The sequence below is a fragment of the Tauraco erythrolophus genome, chromosome 11 (assembly GCF_009769465.1).
Source record: "Tauraco erythrolophus isolate bTauEry1 chromosome 11, bTauEry1.pri, whole genome shotgun sequence".
NCBI lineage: Eukaryota > Metazoa > Chordata > Aves > Musophagiformes > Musophagidae > Tauraco > Tauraco erythrolophus.
Genome location: NC_141475.1, coordinates 27,937,869 through 27,960,630, shown reverse-complemented (window position 1 = coordinate 27,960,630; position 22,762 = coordinate 27,937,869). Strand labels below are relative to the sequence as shown.

The 22,762-nt window shown below is 42.7% G+C and overlaps 1 protein-coding gene across 2 annotated transcripts in view; it reads left to right on the top strand.

Annotated features, from left to right (window-relative positions):
- MFSD1 (major facilitator superfamily domain containing 1) overlaps positions 1–22,762 on the top strand; it is a 137,947-nt gene that overhangs the window by 7,098 nt on the left and 108,087 nt on the right. Inside the window, exons 11-18 of one of the 2 annotated variants that reach the window (XM_086618565.1) lie at positions 818–974; positions 1,689–1,786; positions 1,987–2,099; positions 2,598–2,645; positions 3,213–3,273; positions 6,662–6,776; positions 7,046–7,469; positions 8,213–8,228. In XM_086618565.1, the coding sequence (XP_086474691.1) occupies positions 818–974; positions 1,689–1,786; positions 1,987–2,099; positions 2,598–2,645; positions 3,213–3,273; positions 6,662–6,776; positions 7,046–7,105 (652 nt within the window). In that variant the 3' untranslated portion in view covers positions 7,106–7,469; positions 8,213–8,228. Of the gene's footprint in view, positions 1–817; positions 975–1,688; positions 1,787–1,986; positions 2,100–2,597; positions 2,646–3,212; positions 3,274–6,661; positions 6,777–7,045; positions 7,635–8,212; positions 8,229–22,762 lie in introns of those variants that run through there. The other variant, XM_086618564.1, reaches the window with a different exon arrangement.

The window sequence follows — 22,762 nt, the reverse complement described above, 5'->3', positions numbered from 1 at the left end:
TAGATGTGCTAGTGCTGTGTTCTAGGGGATGCATCTATCTTTGGGCTCTCACCACGTGGAGAAGTTTGGGATCTGCTGTTGTGGGTGTTAACTTGCCTTTGGGTGGACGGATAGATTTCACATGGCACAAGGAATAATTGGGAGGTGTGGGTATTTGTTTAAATAAAAATGTCTTACATGTTCACATTGAGGAATTGGAAAGAAAAGGCTCTGTCTGAAGGGTGTTATTTTGGTAATTGGTGATTCCCTTCTGAGTGATAGAAACAGTTTAATAGTAGCACTAAAGGAACTAAGTTTTCCTTGTTTGAAGATCAATTTGATGTGGGAAAAACCCAAATAAACACCACCACCACCACCAAAACACTTGCTGGTATACGATTCCAACAGCTCTCAGTATGTCACTATTTCCTTGGGTGTTGAGTGTTTTCATGTCCTCAGACCTTTTGGGAATTTTGAGTTCTGGAGTCCGTTTGGGGTTTTTTGGTGTGGTTTTTCTTATGGCCACACAGATAAGAGGCCATAAGACCTTCCAGTGACCTTCTTGTTGCCCAGAGAAGTTGTAGATGCCCCATCCCTGGCAGTGTTCCAGGCCAGGTTGGATGAGGCTTTGGGCAACCTGGTGTAGTGGAGGGTGTCCCTGCCCGTGGCAGGGGGGTTGGAACTAGATGATCTTTGAGGTCCCTTCCAACCCAAACCATTCTGTGATTCTATGATAACAAGAGATTGTGGTGTTTTATCTGGAGACACTTGGATTGTGTGACACCTAAAGCTGCCCAGGGCTAGATGGTTCACTTCTCTTATGTTTATTTTGTTGTAGTATTGTGTATATCATTTCGGCACCCATGTCCCCAGTCTTTGGACTCCTGGTGGATAAACTCGGCAAGAACATCATCTGGGTTTTGTGTGCTGTGATAACTACACTTGCTTCTCATATTATGTTGGCTTTTACCTTCTGGAACCCCTGGATAGCGATGGTAACTGATTCTCTGAGACTTACAGCTAAATATGATAAAAATAAGAAATTGATGAGTAAGCATTGATGCTGGATTATTCAGCATAAGTTGCCACTGTCTTCTGACTGTTTAGGTAGTCCTTAAAACCTATTTTGATATCCCTGCCTTTAAGAAGGATATACTATGTGAAGCTGAGTTTAAAAGTAAACTGGAAAAGCAAGGAATGCGTAATACAGGGAAAACTTAACATGAGCTGTGTGAGGCATGAAGATAACAATTGAGGCTTTGGCGTTTCGTGGAGGGAGGCAATAGTGCATTTTGGGGCAGAAAAAATTGGCAATAAAAATCTTTGTTGTTGGTTTACCCTTCCCAGGGCAGGTTCCCTGAGAAATGACTTTTGAACTAAGGTTTACAGGCTTAAATACGGTGTTAAAAATAGGGTTCTTGTTTTTCAGGTATTTTTCTAGTGCATTGCAGCTTTGATCTTTTCCCTCTGGGTATCTGAGTCAGGCTTTTTACTTGATGCTAATTAAATAGGGTTTAGTTTGTGGGTCACTTCTGGAAAAAGTTCTCTCTCCTAAATGTGCATATTTAATTAGAACAGTATTGTAAGAAATGTTACTTTAGCTCTTTCTTTTTGTCTTTTGGGAGAAGGGGAAAACCAATATGTTCATTTATTAGAACTCTATAGCGAAAATTGAACATCTGTTTGGTTGTTCTTATTTATTTCACCAGTGTTTGCTAGGAGTAGCCTACTCATTGCTTGCCTGTGCCCTGTGGCCCATGGTGGCCTTTGTTGTTCCAGAACACCAGCTGGGAACTGCTTATGGCTTGTAAGTACTTAGATCTGTTTGGTTTTGCTGCTCTCCAGTGACCATGTCCTGATAATTATTGAACCACTGAATATCAAGTAGTTCTAACACGTTAATAATTCTTCCAAGCAAGTTAATCTCGTCCTTTGTTCAGTGCCACTGATGGTGTTTTCTTTAAAAATAAGTTTCTACGGAGTGATAATGCTTTGTTTCTGTGTTAGTATGCAGTCCATCCAGAATCTCGGTCTGGCAATTATTGCTATAGCAGCTGGGATGATTCTGGACACAAAAGGATACTTGTTTCTTGAAGTCTTCTTCAGTGCTTGTGTTTCCTGTAAGTAGTAAAAACATAGAAAATGGATTCTGTACATTCAGGACACTATATTAGGCTTTTTAATATTTCCAGTAAAACAGTAATGACTTCTTTCTTGCTGTGCCATTGGATAGAGGTTTCAAACGGGGCGATGCTGACAGCAACTCAAGCCTAGTGAAGTGTTTAGTGGTTTTCTTGAACTCATTTAGTGTAAGTAGTTTCAGTGTTTGGAAAAAAAATCAAGAGTAAAAGGGCAGATGAATGATACCCTTAAAGGCCATGTTTGAGGACAGTCATTAACATAACTGAAATGGAAAGAACATTTTCTGAGTTACCATGCCACTTATGAGCGTAGTGGAATTTTGAAAAGTGATTAAGAGCTGCTGCTGGAAAAATATCCCCTCTATTACAACTGTCATGGAAAATCTTAGTTGTTGCTTGGTTGTATGTTAAACTGTTCTTCTGTCATTGTTGTAAATAATTTATTGTCAGCTAAAACGGTCCTTTTTTTTTTTTCAGTGTCACTAATAGCTGTGGTCATGCTGTATTTTGTGAATCACCTCACAGGTAAGTGTTCTCACCTTCTCTTGGTACTTTTTTTATCATAATTCATGAAGTTATCAAGCTGAACTGTTTACAGGTGGTATTGTACAGTCCTGTGCTCCGTAGTCCATAGCTCATGGATTTGACAACAGGAGCATCTCTTGATGAGGCCTGTGCTTGTGACTTTTCCATAAATGCTCTGGAGTGTAATTCCCTGAATCTTGCTGTGACGTTAAATCTCATCACCAGGGCAGTGGTACCTCTCCCTGCAGCGGACTCGAACAAACGTGTAGGATATTCTGCAGCTTTTTCTAAACCACATATGAAACTTGACTCTATTTGTGTCTGTAAATGTAAAAACTTATTTCTGTAGACTTTCCTTCAAATAGCAGTGTTCTTACAACTATTTTTTTTAAGCAGTAACTACTGAAAGATCTGTAAGGGATATTAATTTGTTTTCTTTTGTAAAGTTACTCCACTGATTTCTTTTGTCAAGTGCTCTGAGAGTTTTTGTAGCAAGGTACGATATCAGAGATACAATACAAAAAGACCAATTTTGAAGTTTCAAAGTATGTATTACTTCTGTTGCAGGTGGTGATCTCAACTGGTCTGCAAAGAAAAGGGAAAAACTGCAACAAGTAGCTGCAACTGAGTAAGTATAAAGAATAGTGTCCTTATGAAATGTTTAACCTGAAGTAATTAAGTCGATTACTGCCTGAACTCAGTCTCTTTTGTAGGTCTGACACTTACATTGAATGTTATTTTCTTTCTTACAAGATAGTAGTAGGATTTCATATTCCTGTCTCCTGTGAAGAATTAGAGGAAGTGACAATTAGCCAGGTCTGCTTTCCTGACACTCTTGCTTGCTAGTTCTCTTTAGTAATTTCAGTAACCTTCCAACTGGGTGGAATAAAGTGTTTTTAAAAAAAAAAGTTGCATCACTTTTTAAAAAATGTACCTCATTTATATGGTGGAAATATTACCTGGATTTAATGTCAGGTGATGCATGGACCACTTTTTTTTAAGCATCATAGTAAAAACCAGATTTCTCTTCAGAAGAAACTACACTCCAGTCACTTCCCCATCACTTTCAGCTTGGTCCTCTTGCTGTCTTATTTAGAAGTCTGAATTCAGCTGGTCTCTGCAAACTGTGGCTTGGGTCCAAATTGCAGTGCTAATGTGGAGCTTGGTTTGTGGTCACATCTGTGTCATAAATGTTGTTGATTGCGGTGAAGTTTCCATTTTTAGAGAGAAAAAAATAGGGCAGGGCTATTTCAATAAAGTGGAATCTGTTTCCTTTTAGAGGAAATGGAGCACTTGAGGTGGGGTTGGGGCAGAAATTGTTGAAATAAGCAAATTCTGATAGTTAAGTAAGCAAATGTCATTTTGTGGGAGACTTGGATGTCCTGCTTTCCTCTCTGCAGAAAATACAGACAGTGACACTCTTCAGAATAGTAACTTAAAAAAATCCTTTTCCTTGGTCTTGAGAAAACACTGGTGGCATGTTAAGGGTCCCTTGCTGTCCACAGCCCTAACAGCTGGATTTGGGTGCTCTTGCTTTTTAAGAGTGCTGTTTGATCAAACCTGGAGGTGTCATTGACCTACTGCTGGGATATTGCCTGAGTTCTGGGGCACTGGATTTATCCCCTCTGCTCAGTACAAATTTTCCTTGTTTTTTTGTTTGCTGAGAATGCTGAACGAGGGGTAAAGCTCTCAGTGGATACAGAGTGCTGTGCAAGGAAGTGGGTTAGTCTTACAACTTTGAAAATCATTGCCTTGTGTTGAAGGAAGAGGAGAGAAAAAGCATTGTATGGCAAAGTCCATTCAGAGAAGTCACCTTAAAGGCGAGACAAAAGACCCTTCCACTCCAAATTCTCCATTATCTACTTAACTGTCTAGGAAAAACTGCCTTTTTTTAAAGTAGACATAATGTAAAGCCTGTCCATCAGACTGAGTTTGGGCAGCTTAGTTTCTGTCCTGATGGCCTTGTTGAAGATGCTGCTTTTAGTAGTGTCTCAGGACCCAAAAATCGTGTTAACCTTTTCCTAGTTCTAATTAGTGCTGTGAGGATTATAAATAAGCTCATGGGAGAGCGTAATGTCAATGAGGATGAAGTCTTGGTTAATTTACTGATTTTTTTTTTTAATGTATTTAAAACAAATGTTTAATTTGCTTAGGGGTAGAACCAAGTCTAAGAAATCTGAGGTTTTGCTCTTCTGATTTGAATTTGTTTTGGTGAGGAGGTGATGGAGAGCTGTTGGAGCGGGCACAGTAGATGCATTTTGTGAAGTAATAAGTCAATATGTGGCTGTGTCATAGCTTTCAAGACAACATCTGTAGAATTCAAGCTGCTTGTACATGAACAGCACAGAATTTTTGCTTTTGAAGTGCTTTCTGTTCTGACCTAATTCGGCTCAGTGAGTCTCTCCAGATCTTGAAGTTCATTTGCCTGTAGTGTTGGAATTCCTTACTTTTTAGTAGGTAACTACACTTCACCTGCAGATGTTATACGTGTCACAGCTTATATGTAAACTTGTTCCAGACAAATGCTTTTCTAACAAGACAGCTCTTCTAAGTGGACTGTGTGAATTTCTCTAAAACTAGATTTGTAACTGTCCATATGGTGATAACGTAAATTTAGTCTTGAGAAAAATGGAAACACCTGTCAGCAAGGTCTAGCCAGGTGACTCGTGGTGGGGTGTAATGTGGTTTTGATTCTTGGCCTAATTTGTGGGCTTGTTACCCATCAGCAAAGCTCAAAGTAGCCAAAACCTCACCAGACCTGGTGAGCATGCTTGCTTAGCCGTGATGAGCATCATCCTTGAGCCAAGAGGTCACAGCCAGCTTTTGTACAAATGCAACAAATAAACCCCAAACCCTCGTACCCAGGAGGAAAGTGTGTCCAAACAGAGCTGCTTTTCAGTCTGCCTGGCCCATGTGGGATGTGTGTAACCCTTCCAGTGTTGATCGTGAAAGATGGCTTTGTATTAGTGTGTGCTGTGAGATACAGTGTCTTAGAACAATGTTTTCAGTAATTTTTATTACGATGTGTTTTGCAGAAAAGAAATTTGAATAGCAAATATCATCCAGAAGTGGGGAGCATTTGATCAGCATCACGTCAGCTTTGAAGAATTATAGTGGTGTTTAGTTTGGTGGTCAGCACTGGGCAGTAGTTCTTTGGAAAAGAAACTAACATGCTGGGGATTTTACAGTAAATGGCTAAATTTTATGCTTTGTAACCAGTTTTAACTAGTGCCAAATCATCCCTTAATTCGAACAGAATGGGTTCACAGTGTTTTACACTGTGTTTAAGCTCTCTCATTGGAAAGAGGGCACTGCAACCCAAGGCAAATATGTTCATCTGAAGATAAAGACTAGTATAAAGTGTCTTCTACGTGCAGCACTGCTATTCTGGTGAGGGCATTTTATGTTCTGTAATAAGGCTCATCGCCTTACAGAGCTTAGAAACGGGTCACTGCTGCTACCTTGGTCACTGTCTTAATGCAAACCACTGTCTTAAGTGTATTTAGAGCTTTGTTCTGTCCTGTTTCTCTTGAAGACTTATGTGGAAAATGAGCAACAACGCTCTGGTCAACTATTGACTCTTTTTTAGGAGACTGCTATAAATTCTGAAGACTGCTGAGCAGTCTTTTATTTGCATTTTTTGACAATTGATTCTTTTTGTATTGTAATCTTTCTTTTAAAGAGTGAAAGCTTGTTTAATAAAGAGAGAGTAAAAATTGTTACAAAAGCTCACCGAGCATGTTGTAATGTGTGAATACCAAAAGGTTTATCTTTCTACTGAAGTCTTGCAATCTAAATAAAAGGAAACTGCAGAAAACAGCCTCGCTCGTTCTTTACGCTGAATTAGAGTGATCCATATGCATTTCTTAGTCTCTTTTAATCTGATATCCAGTGTTCACCTAGAAACATTAACACTCTTTTCCTAGTTATTAAAAAATAGAACTGCATACACAAGATAAAGTTGCTTGGGTTTGCACTCCTCAGTGCAAGTATCTTAAACCAATTTTCTTTTCCAGAGCGGAAGAACAAGAGAGACTCAGACGTCAAAATGAAGATGACTTGGCTAAATTACAGCCAAAAGCTGATGGCTTTAGTTTAAGGAATAAATACCTCTCCAAACTAGGCGCTCAGGTATTAGTAACAAAGTAGGGGTTTTGATAATGCAGAATAGAACAATGAGATACTTATTTTAAGAATTTGGCTTGCTGTTTGAAATAGCCAGCAAATCAACCTCTAATTAAAATGCTAAATGCGTGTGCTTGGTCTGAGAAATGAAGTCTCACCAATGGTAATTAAAAATCTAATGAAGAAAACAAAATCAATGGCTGGCGGACCGAATAAGTTGAGGAGCAGGCTTATTACGATGCATGATTTTTTTTTTTAATTTTATTTCTTTGCAGCTACCAGATAATTACTCTTCCTGTTTATCGACAATGGTACACAGAAGCGTGTTGAAATAGCGTCTTGCCCTACTTGCAAAAGCAGAAATACATTGAAGTTCCTGGTACACAAAACTCTTGTTTCCAGTACTGACAGCTACCACAGCAAAAACAGTGTGATGCACCATGCTTTTCTGCAAGCATAGATCTTATTTTAAAAATTATTTGGCTGTAGCTCCCCCTCTGCACTGTGGGTGCATAATGCAGGTACCAATGAAGGAGCATCTGGCTGTTTGTTTGAAACCATGAGTTGTGTTCTGCACCCTCCTGTCCGAAATACTCAGTGAGTAGCTCGAGTCAGTAGCAAAGACTTGATCTCTTCAACAACAGCTGAAATGTGAAAGCTTCTTTTCAGTAATCAAACTGCTGTGAGGTGAGCCTCCGTGTAAGTACGTGTTCTTCAGCCTCTCCAGTTGGACAACTTGGTTACCACGTTGGAAACGGTCTGTTTCATTTTTCGTGTAGAAAAACGTAAGGAAAAACTGCCTTTTTATTTTGGTCCAAGCAACTATTTCAGAGGAAGCCAAACTGTACTGATTTCATTGTTACAGTTCCAAAAGTGCTAGCCCTGGAATTTAGTACCAGGTCACACACAGTAAACCTCATGCAAGTCCTGATTAATGTGAAAATTGATGTATTTTTAAGAGGCAGTGACTAAAAATGATGGAAAAGTTAAATGCCAGAACTGAAGTTTGGCATTCAGTGGAAAAATATTGTTTGGTTTCATAATGCAACGTGATGCTTTCCCATAATTTCAGTGCAAGGCTTGTTGCTAATTAACTAGTTCCTACTCACTCCTGCACAGTGTGGTTTTTCTTTGATTTTATTCCTCGTAAAGACTCACTTACATAACTGAATGAACTACTCCTAAACTAAGCTAATCTTACTTTAAAAGGCTTTCTGGGGCACTGGGTGTGCCAAAGGAGGAGCTGCTGGACAGGTAGAGAAGGTGCACAGGGGTGAGTTTCCTTGGCTGACTTCAGGGAGCCCTTGATGAATTGCTTGACTGCAGAGGAAGTAATTAGTCAAAAGAAAAATGATACATTATGTGTGTAATTTTGTTTTTTCCCCCAGTTATCTAGGCGCAACTCATGGTCTTAAGGTGTGGGGTTGTTTTTTTTTTTAAAGGTAATTTTCAGTGGAGATTTCTCTTGTGTTTCTGAAAGATTAAGATCATCATCCTGAAACACTAAGCCAGGGTTCCTTTGGTGAAGATTTCTTTGGAATACAGAACTATAGGGAAATGAAGTAGCAGGTTGTGAACTACACCAGGCTTACTGCCGAGGAGGAGGAGTACACTGACCTGTGATGACTTTTGTTGGTGCTTTCTGTGCTCCCTTGCAGAGCCACTTTCAGCTCTGAGGACGGTTGATACAAGTTGATTTATTTTTCTTTGTAGACTTGTGAATTCTGCGTCTCTCTTAATAAAAGCTTCAAATGGATGCTGGCCTGGTTTTCTTACCTGACTGTTTAGTGATGAGTTGTTGCCCTTGGTGGTTGTTAGACATGTATGTTTGTTTGTTTTTAAGAGACATGACTTCTGCTTTCTCCGGAGAAATGGGGAGTTTCTGGGGCAGTGTATCTTTGAGGAGCCAAAGGCACAGGTTCTCCCAGTTCCCTCCACTGTTAGGTTGAGGTGTTTTTCTTTCTTGGGGAGGGAGGGAATTAGATTCTTGTTCTTCTGGTGCTCTTCATCTCCTTCAGCTACCTGCTTCTCCTCTAATTCCGACATGTTATGGTTGTAGTAACTCTTCTGCTGTTGCCTGTAGGTCGACATTCCGCGTGTGACATGACAGACAGTGACCGTGAACTTTGTGTCGTGTCGAAACTTTATTTTTCAGTTCCTAAATTCTCTGTGCCCTTGAGCATCTTGCTAAAGTTCTGGGGTGGACTTCTGTAAATGATACAACTTCCCGTGTCACGTTGTCCATGTGGTCACCCAAGCCAGAGCTGTTGAAGAGTTTTCTCCTGGTAGGAATGACCATGTGTGTGTTCTGGTGAGCCTTGCTGATTTTTATCTACCCGAGATGTTCATTTTATGCTCTCATTTCAGGCCCTGTTTGGGTTTGCCTTCTGTTGTAAATCAACAACATGACCCTCTCGGAGCATCTCTGTCTGAGCTGTGGGCTCCTGGGTCGTTATGTCCCTCCTGAGACCCTCCCTTGCCATGGTCCTGCAGGGAATCCAGCCATGGAGTGGGCTCCTTACTGCAGAACCCCTCCAGGCACCTACCAGCCCTGAGTATGGAAAAAAGTTTTAGCCCAGACTAGGTAGTGATGTAACTTAATTAAATATGTTAAAATCAGTAGCTAACTGTTTGGCTCTTGAATTATTGTGCCAATTTCTCCATAATCTGCTTTCTGCAGCTTGGGCAGCGAGCTTTCACTCAGGTGTCTCTTAGTATTTTGGTCCTTTGACAAACTTTTGTGTGATAAGGACGTGATGTTCATGGTATTATCCAGGAACAAGCACCTGGGGTTACTGGAGGCTGCTCACCCTCCGAAGGTAGGGGAGATGGGTCTGGGCTGGTGGATGAAATCAAGAGGGAAAAGGTGAGAAGTGTGGTTTGTCCCAACAAACACTCCTGTTTTCTGGGATACCTGTCACTAGAGGTCAGTGCTGCAACATTACTGTGCAAGAAATGTGTTCTGTAATAGGACAAAAAGTCTTATTTTGAGGCTGCAACTGCTGTCGTTCATTTCTGTCACTTATTTACGTGACTTTGGAGGTTGGTTGCCAAAGACACATGCTAATGCCAGCAATTTTTGGCAGGGAGAGGTCACTTTTATTTCTTCTCGTGCAAGTAAAAGAGGGTAGGGTAAAAAAGTGACCAAACTTGTCACTTTTAAAGCTGATTCACTGAATGGTTGAGGTTGTCAGGGACTCATTGTTAATTCCCATGCAGCCCAGGGCAGGACTAACTGAAGCTGCTGCCATCCCACCTAATACGAAGGCAGCGACCTGAACCAGAGCTGTTGACTGGCAACGTTAGCATCCTCAGAAAAAAAACTTTTTGACCCCAATTGGATTTTTTTGAAACCTGAAGTTGTGTAAAATGATATAGGTTTAAATTCTAGCTGGAGTAATCCCTGCCCTGTCATCCGTTATATATACCAAGCAAAGTTATTTAAAACAATTCTCTCTCAAAAAAACCCAAGCCTCAACTCTCTGATCAACAGATGGAAAAAGAAGAGATGATCAAAGTCCCCAAATCTTGCAGTCTAAGACCTAAATCATGTCCTATGGAGAGAACTGTGCTGCCTGCTCAGGGTTTTTTTGTATAGCCGTGTGTGTTTGGGTGCAGGGAGCGCTGCTGACCCCTTTCATCATCAAGGCTTGGTGTTCCCATCACACAACCCTCTTGTTTGCTGTTATTTCACTTCTATCAGGAGCTCGTTTTGGGAATACTATCTTGGTGCATGGATAGAGAAGTTTCTGCTGCATGGAGTCTTGGTCTCTGCAACCAACTGGGTAGTTAGATCCTCCCAAACCCACACTTCTCTTAAATTGACTTTGTTTCCAAGCTGGGTATATTCTTGGTTTTCCATTTCCTTGGGAGTGATTCGGTCTGCATCCTGTAGGCTGCTGGCCTGGGAATAGTTCATATTGGAGAGCAGTGTGTTATTCAGTGCGTTACTGAGTGGTTTTGGGGTGCGTGTTGTGGGGCAGCTTTGTCTGATCTGGCTGGAAAGGTCCCACTGGAGAGGTTTCAGCTGGGTCGTGTAGCTGGACCTGACCTTTGGGGGAAAGCCTACGTGTCCATCCTAGGGCGTCTGTGGATTTAGGGCTGAAATCCTTCTGTTCTGCAAGCAAAAGGGGGGGCCTTCCAGCAAACAGAAGGAAGGAAACAGTTCCTGTTCTGTTTCCTCTGAACAAGCAAATTTTACTCTTTCTGGTATTTTTATAATAGCGTCTGCGGATCTGCAACCACCAGGCTGTTCCTCGAATTATTAAAATCCATGTTACTATAGTATCTTAATTAATTGACTTGTTTACATGTTTACAAAGCTCTGTCTGTAGATATAAACCAGCTGTTAATGTCAGTAACTCAGAAAGAGTGGAGCTGGCATCCTGTGTTTCTCCTGTCAGCTGGAATGATGGTTGAACATAACTGGCCACTTCAAATTAAGGTGAGTGAAGTAAGTGCCTTGTAGCAGCTGGGGTGAAATGGCTCACTTGTGGCTGTTGTAAATTGATGAAAAAAATCTCACTTGTCACTTAAATACTGATGGGAAATTGGTTAACCTACTTAAGGACTTGAAAAAAAAAAATTCTACTTTATTCACAGAGCCAGTGAATGTCTACAGGTGATCGTTATGTGGGTTTTTTTAATATTTTGTATTTTTAGATATCTATATTTGAGGGTTTATTTTATAGTGTAGCAGCGGGAAGAAATCAGCTTAGATTTGTTGTTCAAGATAAAGTCTAATGAGGAATTGTCTCTTAAAACGCTTAAATGGCTTTAAACTGAAAGAGAGGAGATTTCCATTAGATCTAAGGAAGAAATTCTTCCCTCAGAGGGTGGTGAGGCACTGGCACAGGTTGCCCAGAGAAGTTGTAGATGCCCCATCCCTGGAAGTGTTCAAGGCCAGGTTGGATGAGGCTTTGGGCAACCTGGTGTAGTGGAGGGTGTCCCTGCCTATGGCAGGGGGGTTGGAACTGGATGGTCTGTGAGGTCCCTTCCAACCCAACCATTCTCTGATTCCACGGTGTTCCCCGTTGGCCTCTTCCGTGCCGGATGGTTTTGCATGGCTGTTGGGCGATCTCTTCCAGTCAATGTTTCCGGGTAACTCAAACCTGTGAACCCAAGTGTAAAACCAGCTTGTCTGGCTTTGCCATAGCTTTGCCGTGAGCTGACTGACTCGGGGTGACCCTCGTTTGGTGTCCTGCAGTTCAGACCTACCTTGAATATGAGGTTAAAAATAAAACCTCACTTCTGACACATAGTCTAGCAGAACCTATACTGCTTATAAAATAAAAGCTCCCAAAAGCAAATTTTCCCAGTCTTTGTATATAAAAATCACTTAAAATAGTTCTTAGTGAGACTAGAGGTGATATCCCAGTGTATGAAATCTGTCAGAAATGATTGATACACATGTGAGAAGCTGAGTGAAAATTGAAGTAAAGATATGGCATTGCCAGGCTTCGTTTAAATACAAGAACTATTCATTTAGATGGATTTATTTTTATGCCAATAGGTTCTGACATAAATATAGTTATATATAATGTATTGGCTGTAATGTCAACATTATTTTAAAGCTGACTCGAGGAAAAATATCTCATTGTTAGTGCTGAAATATAATGCTTTGTTCTGCTGAAGGGGAAAGCCGAAGATCAAATAACCTATTTCTTAAGACCCTTTGTAATGATTCTTAAAATGAGTGAGTAACAACAGAGGTGACATGTCTTGGGGCACTCTGTGTCCTGAAATTGTTTTGGGACTTTCAGGGCAATAGCAGACTGGAGAGGAGAAGCACATCCTGTGCTGCTGAGGCTGTGGCTGTGCTGGGAGACATGGGGTTGGCCATGAGGTTGGCCATGGGGTTGCCCATTAACTTTCAATGTTAATCACAGTTTTATACCATGGATTATGCATGTGGTACTATGTTAAACTCATGAGTTACTAGTCTGTTGGCAATGTGCTGTTGCCCTCAGTCCGTGCTAAGATGTCAAATGACCTTTTTTTGAATTTTACTTTGAGGTCTTTTTGTTGGATTTTTTTTTTTTTTTCACTTGTTTTGGAGCTTACCTTGCTAGATGTGGAGGAACTACTAGATGTTTTGGGTCGAAAGGATAGCTATTCGTTGAATGAATGCTCTAGTGCAAATGGGATTCACCCTTTTTCTGTACTGCCTTTCCTCTTTACCTTCTGTTCTGAATTTCTCAGGTCAAATCTCTGGATGTTTAGTGAAGTAATATGACCTTCAGGACCAGGTTAATCGGTGTTGGCTTTAGCCATTGGAAGTCAGTGGAAACTGCAGACTCGCAGTGGGACTACCTTTCTCAGTCCACGCTCCTGTTGGTCCCCAGGAGGATTCTTCTAGCCCACTTCTGAGTTAAATTCATTTCTTCTATATCCTTCTGTATTTGATTTTTGCTTTGTTTAAAACAACCAACCAGCCAATACAAAGAAATACAACAGAAAAAAAAAAAAAACAAAACCAAAAACCCTCACAGCAAACCTGAAAAGTTTATTTTCCATTAAAACCCCTTAGCAGCATTCAGTTGACTGATACCTTCACATTCACTCAGTTGTGGGTATGAGCTTGGCAGTGCAAAGAGTGGCGATGCTGGCACAAGGGTGGCTGCTGCACGTTGGGCTGGTGGGGTGGTCCTGCTGTAGCCCCTGAACCATAATGGCAAAGAGAGTTTGGGTTAACTGAAGGCTTTTCTTCTATTGAGTGTATTGTTTCTTAGCTTGCATTTAGTCTGCTTGAATTATGCCGAAGTGTATCAGTTTAGCTTGAGTCTACCTTTGCAGATTTTACCAGCTTTCATCCCTTTTTGTCCTTAGCATCTTTCCAGTACCTTATTCTGGGCGTGTAGAACGTGTGAAAGTGGTTGTGGCTCGTTGCTTAGTGTTGTAGCGAAGAGGTGATGCACTGTCTGCAGCTCTGCTTGGAGCTCGCTGTTGTTGTACCACTTTGGAGAAGCCCCAAATCATAGAATCACAGACTGGTTTGGGTTGGAAGGCACCTCAAAGATCATCTAGTTCCAACCCCTCTGCCATGGGCAGGGACACCCTCCACTACACCAGGTTGCCCAAAGCCTGATCCAAATGCTGCATGTCCTGACTTAGGTGGCCTGTGGGTGCAGATGTGCTGAGCACCTGCAGCTCCAGGAGCGGCTGGTAAAAGCTCCATGTGATTATCACCTCTGCAAATCGCTGCTGGGTAACTTCATCCCAGCACCCACAACTCATGTCTACGTTGGTTTTGGGTTGGCTTCAGTGCCCTGGCAGGGAAAGGGCAGTTGTCGGGAGCAGGGGCTCAGCAGAGGACGTGTGACTCCAATGGGGCCAGGGCACTGCTGGCTGCCCAGGAGGGTGGGGATGCTCAGGAGCAATGCTTCCATCTGGGGCTGGTTCTGCTTTAGGCACTGAATGATGCATTAATAATTTCATACATGCATCGTGACGTACGACCATAATGGTATTATGGTCACTTCTATAACACTGCACCTACACGTTTTGGTACATCGGTGACTGTGACGTTTCTATTCACATCTGAATTGTTTTAAAAGTGTCAGGTGGAGAGTGCTGGACATAGATGTCAGGGTTTTTTTCCCCTTTGCACGAAATGATTTTTTTCTTTCTCATTTGCTCCTGCTTTTTTTTACTTTCACTTTGTACAGGCTGCCAATATAAAGGGTTTATTCATGAGGTTAACCTAATTACTGTCTTCAGAAACAAAGCCTGTTTCCACAGCGAATATCCTTTTGATATCCATCATCTGAATATTGCCTAATAAAGTTAGCAAATGGCCTCCAAATGAACCAAAATGATTCAGTATCTCATCTAGCAAAGAATGTATTATGGTTTTACCGATACTGACAGAAATGTTTAAAATTCTCAATGCATTGCTTTGCTGGTGGATTAATATGCATTTTTTTCTGTCTTGAGATGAAAAACACAGTCTGGATTTAATGCAACACTTACAAAATTGCTGATGCGAGTCTCTGTTAAAGCTGTTTTATATACACACTGGAGAGTTTACTGGAGACAACTGGAAAGTTCACTTTGAGTAGCTCCAATACTTGTAATCGGTAACTAAAATGTATTCATGGAGTTGCAAGACTAAAAGGCATGAATTTAAGTGCCTTCATATATTTTCCTTGCTTGGAACAAAGGTGATACGTTTTTCATCTAAGCAAAGCTCCTTGGAGTTGAGTGTGCTCTGGGGAGATAATTAGGGAAGGTCAACACATGCTGATTGATTGAGTTTTGACCTCAGCAGACACTCTCCATACACGTATCGCGATGGCCAAGCTGTAGAGCGTGCAACTGGGTGGCTGGGTCCCTGGACTGGTCAAGCTGCTGCTGCTGGAGTCATCTCATAAGGCTGTTGGGTTGATGTGGGGAATGGTTTACATTTATTCAGGTTTCTCTGGCTTTTGTGTGAGTGTTGGTTTGAAAACCTGACACAAAAGTGTCCTGTTTCGGTCCTTCCTACTACTTGTCTCAAGACAGATATTCCTTACTCTACGCCTTCATTTGTCTTTTCTTTCTGGAGAGAAACAGAAGTGGTAAGTGAAGACAAAAAACGACCTTTTTTCCCCTAAAGATCATCATTCTATCAAGTGAATTCTTGGACAACAAAATTTAGATTTAGCTTGCCTTCTGTGAAGCAGAAACCCAGCTGATCCTGTTAAAAAGAGCGTAACCAGCAGATTTCAGCGTTCTCGCTGCTGCCTACTTGCTTGGTTGTTGCAGGTATTCGTTGAGAAAACTGAGACAGCCTTCATGTTCTTAATCTTCTGTCTCTACTCGTACCGGAACTTTTTATAAATAATTTAACTTAATTATGATATATCTTCCTTGGAAAACATCAGTTTACAGAAGAATGTTTCAGAAAGCGCTCTGACAAACTGCCTCGTTCCACTGAGTGCGAAAAATCCAGCACTAAGCCATGATGATGTTCGATGCGTCCAAAGGAAACCCATTATTTCAGTTCCTTCTCAAATAGCTCTCTGGATTGGAAAGAGTATCTGAATTAATGGTAGTTTGGCATCGTTGTATATTAATGGGCTCCATCTGATTTATTTTTTCTGGCAGTTATCCACTTGCGCGATGTATTACGCCTGACCGTTGCGTTTCCCGTGCTATTGAGTGGTGGATGGTGGATTAGTACCTCGAGGCTGCACGGGGAACGTAATGGGATCTCGTGTCATTTTTAATGGTGAGTTATGGGCTGTCACGCAGAATATCTGGACGCACTTAATAACTTTCTGATGACAACTGTAACGGACGTAAAGGTACGTGTTATCACCGAGCTGCTGGAGAGGCAGGCTTCCGCTCGCCGGATGCTGTTACGCTGCGCTGAGTTGTCTTTGTAGATATTTTTGTAATTATAAACTTTTCCCTGGCTCCAGTAGCGCTTAAATAAAAAAAAAATTGATCCCGTGGAATTATATTGCTGAATATTAAAGTCAGTATTTATTTGCAAGAGTCACTTTGGGGTACCTAATTTGTCCGCGAGAGCAAGGTTTTCTGCTCAGGCTGCAAAATGGTGCAATAAAAATCAGTGATTGATGTTTATTATCAGATTAAATGGCTTAGCTGTGGGGATCAAAGTTGTAAATTACAGCCCTCCCCGAGCTGTGATTGGCCACCAGAGATCTTTCGAAGTGCCAGCGTTTTTTAATGAGGTCGTATATTTTCAAGCCTCTAACGGCATCAACTTTTGTAGTTTATTGAAACTGTGTTTAAAATAACAGCTTACTGGGTGTCAAAAATATTGGCTGTGTTATTTTTTTTTATTTGCTTGGTCAAACATCCCAGAGGGAAAAATATGTGAGTTAAAAGCAAGGATTTTGATTCCCAACCAAAGTCTGAAGACTTAAGGAGCATGAGGAATGCCGTCCTCTGGCTCTACACTGCTGTAATTTTTGCTGCTTTTGGTTTTGGGTCATTTTGCTGTAAACATTGGGCCTCAATGTGCAGCAAACATGCTCGTGGGCTCTTCCTCCTCGCTGCAAAAGGGAACCATAGCCTGGTTATTCATGGAAATTAAAAGTTTCCAGTCCCAAGTCTCACGGAGAGGCTACAGCGTTGGTCGGATCGAAGTTTTGTGGTCAGTTTTTGCCCCGTTGGGAGACTGACCCCAGTGACACTGTTTTCCTCAACTGTTCATCAAAGTTGAGGAAACTGGAGATTGCTCTAAATGGCAGAAAAATATAAACACCCTGATGTTATTTGCTGATGGCTGGTAGATATCAAAAGGATAATATTGAAATAGTAGATGTTTGACGAAAGGAATACTGAAATAATCTTGTTAGGTCGCTCTTGAACTCTCTGTCTGAAAACTCGCAGTAAAAAGAATAGCTAAAAATTAGTCTGCTATTAGAGAAGACTAAATTATATTTTGTTTCTTGCTATGGGAGACTTATAATTGGGGTAAAATCTTACCTGTGAAAGCATTAATCTCAAGTACAGTGTTGTAGCATCAAAAGCATGACATTGTCTTCCTGTCCCCAGGACGTTCTTTGTTAGAAAATCATTTGTTTTACTCACGGGAGGTCTTTTTTTTCTTTTTATATTAAAAAGTTGGTCTTTTTTTTTTTTTTTTTTTCTCCTTGTGGCTGCGTTTCCTCTCAGGAGATACTGATTAAGCAGCTCGGTTCAAAAGAGTTTGCACCGTACGGTCGTTTTGGGGGGGGGGTGGGGGGGTCAGAAATCCTGATGCGTGCTGTGGGTATTGCTGCTGCCAGCTGGGAGGGGGTTTCAAAGCAGCTTCTCCTCTTCCATTCCTCCTGCGTCAGCACATCGCACGCTCTTCCCGGGGCGTCAGGAGGAACGAGGGGCTTTTTCAAAGATTATTTGATCTGAGGAGCAGTTGATTGATTCGCAGCCAGTCGTGCAGGTGTGATTTCCCTCGTTATGCTGATGTGGGGAGGATTTGCCCAAAGCCCTCCTGGGGCGTGGGGGGAGCCCAGTTTTTGCCCCCTGCTTGGTGTATTCTTCTCTTTAGCATCGCTGGAAGGGCATAGCTGAACGGAGGAACGCTCGCTGTAATTACAACAGGTTCCTACATGGAGTGATTTGATCTGTTGAGTCAAATCGGTCCTGTTTATTTTTTTTTAAATTTATTTTTTTTACAGGCTAAACTGAGCGGGGAGGCGAAGCCCGACGCGGCGCTGGCACGGGGCTGTCGAGGAAGCCGACCCTCCCGCGGCGCGGGGAGCGGCTCTTGCTGCTGGAATTGCACCTTTACCTGGCAAACCCTGGTGAAAAATAATTAAATTTCACAAAAGCCTGTCTCGTTTTGAGCCCCTGAGGGTATCAATTAAATGTAATAATGGCAACTGCAGCTTTTAAGCAAATATCTAGTGTTTTGTGTTTTTGTTTTTTTTTTTTTTAAAGAAATGAGGTGAAGTCTTTTGCACAGCGTGGAGCTGAAGGCTTTATTTAAGTGCCACTCCTGTAACATCTCAGGAGGAGTCGTTTATGCCCAGAAAACTGAGGCAGGAAGATGCTCAGGGAGTTCTTTGGTGGCCAAAGACAGGTCCTGGAGGTACCAAGTGTCACTTTATGTTGCGTAGCTGGGATATTCCATACGTGGTAACCTCAAACTGCCCAAGCCAGCTATTGTAATTCATCATCTGGCATTGTTAGGAATAAGTCACCATCGATTTATTATTATTTTTTTTTTCCAGAAGTGAATGCCCCCCCAAGCCCATCCTCATATGTGATGCAAGGATTTCTATACCTCAGGATATGTGCTTAAAAAATAAATGAGGGTGGACTACACCCCTGACCTGGAGATTGGACCCTTTGGAGAAGGAGGTGCTGGTTGTTGGGCTGCAGCTCCGTTAGCAGCAGCACCAGCTGCTTTATGGGAGCGTTTGAGAAGCAGCGTACACCTTCTGCAACGTTGCATCAGGGGGAAATAAACCACCGAAATTATCCTAATAAATTATAATAATTGTGCCTGGCAGCATGCGGTAATTTAAAATAGATTAATCTAACAAGCTTTAAATATGAATAAATAATAAACATCTTCATGCATCGGGAATCTTATTCTACGTAATTCCGAATGAATATTAATTACCCCTCATAAACCCAATGCAAAAATCGATCCGTGTGGAGAAGGCACCAGGTATTAAGTAGGCCAAATTGGGCAGAGCCCAGATGGATGTTCCCATCATCAATTAAAGTCGGGTTACGCTGCCGCTCCGCTCTGTCACGGGCTGCTTGGGGATGAGAAGCAGGCTTTAACACGGGGGGCTGTCCTGTCCCCCGGTGCCATGGGATGTCCCTCGTCCTGCTGGGGTGCAAATCCGTGGAGCTGAGAATGGGGAGTCTCACCTCCTGGATTCTGCAGGGATAAATACTGGAGAAAAACTCATGACTGGGGAAAAAGACCCCTCAGGCCATGGTGACGTACTGGGTAGGGCAAGATGATGCTCTGGTCCCCGTTGTGTGCGCGGAGCAGGGATTTCAGCCGGAGCAAAAATGAGGATCTGCTCAGTTTTTAGTTGGAACATACGGAAGATGGATGAGAGGGAACATCTGCACCATCTGCTGCAGGGGAGCCCTGTCCTTCATCCTCTCACCTTGCCACGTTGCTGTTACATTTGGATGATATCTTCCATTCCCTCCCGTTACTGCCGTTCTCCCAGGGCCAAGGCTTTCTTCGGAAAAACGCTTTGCTTAGCAGTGCACGGCCCTGGGAGCTCTGAAATGGAAATTTCCGCCGCTGCCTTTTTCTGCGCGTGGCTTGGGCAAACATATTTGCCTGTACGTGTTGCCTGTAGAAGCAGGCGTCAGGATCTTGCGTTCGGTGAACACACGCTGCGTGCCGGAGCGTAAAACGAGCTGGGGGAGATAACTGGGGTGTTTGGAGATGCAACGTCACCCCGGGACCAAGGTGGGGAGCTGGTGGGGGATGCCAACTGCAGTTTGGGGTTTGGTATGGTGGGAGCGATGCTCCTGGGTGAAATCACTGAGGAAGACAGGGTTTGTGTACCAGCGTGCTCCCGGGGATGCGGGGATGGTGTTTTGCATCGAGGTTTAAGTTGTGAAGCCTGGTGGAGTTAAATCGAAGGTCACCAGCTGTAAAAAGTGACAGGGGCGTTTTAAGACGTATCATAAAGTAAACTGTAGCCTAAAAAAAGCTTCTGGCGGTGTCTGCTGTGGGCTCTGGCCTCCCTTTTAAAGCTGCCTTGATCTTTTAACGTGGAAGCGGTTCGCTGCCGTGGTACCGTGCCTGAGATCTGCGGATACCGTACTTAGAGGTGTTTGGAGGCTGCTGGCATCCTCAGGGTTTGCAGATAAAGGAGAAAGGGAGGAGGAAAGGAGAAATGCATCCTTGTGTCTGCCTGAGCCAGGCCAGGGGCTTGTGTTGGGTGTACACTGAGCTGCTGCTCATGGACTGAGGTGTGTGAGTAAAGGGTATCCAGGAGGGCACGCGGAGAGGGGACGGATGAAGAGCACCGGCGGGACGTCGCTCGCCTCCCTGGGCTCTGTTCACCTGCGGATTTTTCTGGGACCTGGGAGTCCAGGATGCTGCTGGTTCAATCAAATACCCGAAATGACGTGGGAGGGAGTGACACCGTGTATGTGTGTGGTGGTGTTCAGGATAAAACCACGTTGACTGAGAATTGCACAGAAATCTTTATACTTAATATAAAGTGTATGAAGACTTATATTGTCGCTCTTCAGTACGTAGAAAGGTCTTTCCCGTTTACTGCACGTAAGAAGTGTTATGAGCTAATTAAAATCAGCTCCCAGATCTAAATAGTTCCCCTTTCCCCAGAAACCAGCAATTAGCAGATGTCTGTCTTGCTTTTACCTACAGCTTAAATACCAAAGAACTATCTTCCCTACTTGCAGCAAAATTCGAGAAGCGTTAGCAATCAGCTTTCTGTGCTGCCTGGGATGTTAGAGAGGGATGGACAAATACAGTAATATTTGCTCAGTTTATGAACTGGATGTGTGCATGCATCTTTTTTGAAAGAACCTTTTTGCCAAATAAAAGTTTTCAGACATTCTTTACAAGAGAGAAGAATTTTTAAATGGAAACATGAGACCCAAACGTCAACGTGAAGTGAGAACCGCCCTGGTACCAGCAAGCCAGGAATAAGACTTAAAATAAGAATAATGGATGTTTTGAAGAACTGGAAAATATGGTGATTGCTTTACTGTTTGTATGAGTTTGATGGGTTTGTGTATTTCTACTTATGGATATTTTCTGAACTTCCTGACAGGTCTTACCAAGATTACAGATTCTTTGGGTTTAATGCCTTTTGTGAGGGTTGCAAAGAGCCTGGGGAAATGCCCTTTTGGAACATGAAAGGGCTTGCCGAGGAAAGGTACTGCATAAAAAGATGATAAAAGATGAGCAGATGATCTATGGGCCAGTTTCCCCTCTGCTTAGAGCACACAATGATGTTGTTTACCATTCGGCACCCTGAGGACAAATTCCAGCAGTGACAGGTACGCATTTTTGCCAAACCTGACTTTTTCTGTTTCATTTAACACGTTTCCCCAAGCAGCAGATATTGCATTTGTGGGGAAGAAGGAAAAAACTGATATGAACATCTGTGGAGTCCAGGCATGGACAAAGGTTCATCGAGCTTCGGACCGAGACCAGCGGATGCCATCTCTGCAGATCTCCTCCCAGGAGGAGGTTTCTCAGCCCCTGCCCTGGGAAGCAGAGTCTTTAGAGCATGATTCATTGTAGCTTAAAGCATTAATTAAATGCATGGCATCTAGTTTTTGTTTTGTTTTTTTTTTTCAGATAGTGGGTGCTGGAGCAAGGACTGGGTTGCATGAGCTCACGTGGACATCACAGCATCTGCACTGCTTGGGGACTTGAGGCAAACCAGCTGAAGCACGTACAAAATACAGTGAATTTTAGGCATAATTGTAACGTAGGTTTTTTTTCATCTAGGTTTTTCTGGAAATACCTTAAATCTGACAGTTGCCATTGAAAGAAATAATAAATTCTTGTCCTCCATGCTAACCTGGAGACCACTGGCTGTTTTTTACGGTGCAGGGATGTGGCTTGATGTCATGGGGACAGAAATCCTTCATCGGTATTTTTCCGTCCTGGTGCGTGGGGGTGTGAGCGATCGCCGCCGCCGGCTCAGCCCTTGCTCAAGTCCAGCCTCTTCCCAGGAGAAGGCAGCTGAGCAGAGTCTGCAGTGGGTGAACCTGGCATTTCCAGGGCATCATCCTGGAAGCCGCGTGTGCCCTGTGCTGTGGTACCAAGAAGAATGTAAGTAGCAGCAACATGGTGTAGCTGGGGACTTTTAAAAGCGTTTTTATATAGATCCATTACTAAGGGCTTCAAAGAGATTGCTCTTTGCTGCAAAGAGAACAAAGTGTTACGAGTTTGACCTGTCTGGAGAAGCAGTTCCTTTGCCTGGCTGCTAGGCAAGATCTAAACCCCGCTGCCGTGGTGCATTGATCCCAAATAATTGCGTTAATAGCAGCCCCGGTGTAAACAGCGAGTCGGTTCCTGTCGCTCCCTTAATGAAATGACATATATTTTGGCTGTGGAAGGGTTTGTGCTGCAACTCGGTGTTGTCTCCGCAGGACGAGGAAGCTCCTTGCCCTAAGCTCAGGAGGTACAAGCCTGCGTCTCCGAGGAAAAATGAATTAGTGGGAAAGATGAGGGAATAGCAGAGGTTTGGGGAAATCAATTCTTTAAGGCATCAGGGCTGTTGCTTCTGTTAGACAGGAAGATAACGGGTTGTTGCTTGTGTCGCAGGCTGTAATTGCAACAGAATGTCTCACGGTTTCCCTTTGTCTGGACTCCTTTGTAACACCCGGAGTGGTTTCCTCCTGTCCTGAGTAGCTGTTCTCCAGCTTAGGGTGATGCTCTTTCTCCCTTTGACCATACGTAAATCGTATGGGTTTTGAGTGGAAAAAGTCAGCAGCACCTTTCTCTTCCCTCCCCATCCCAGCCTACTTTGTGACCGAACACAAACTGCTTCTGGCTGTCCCCGTGACAA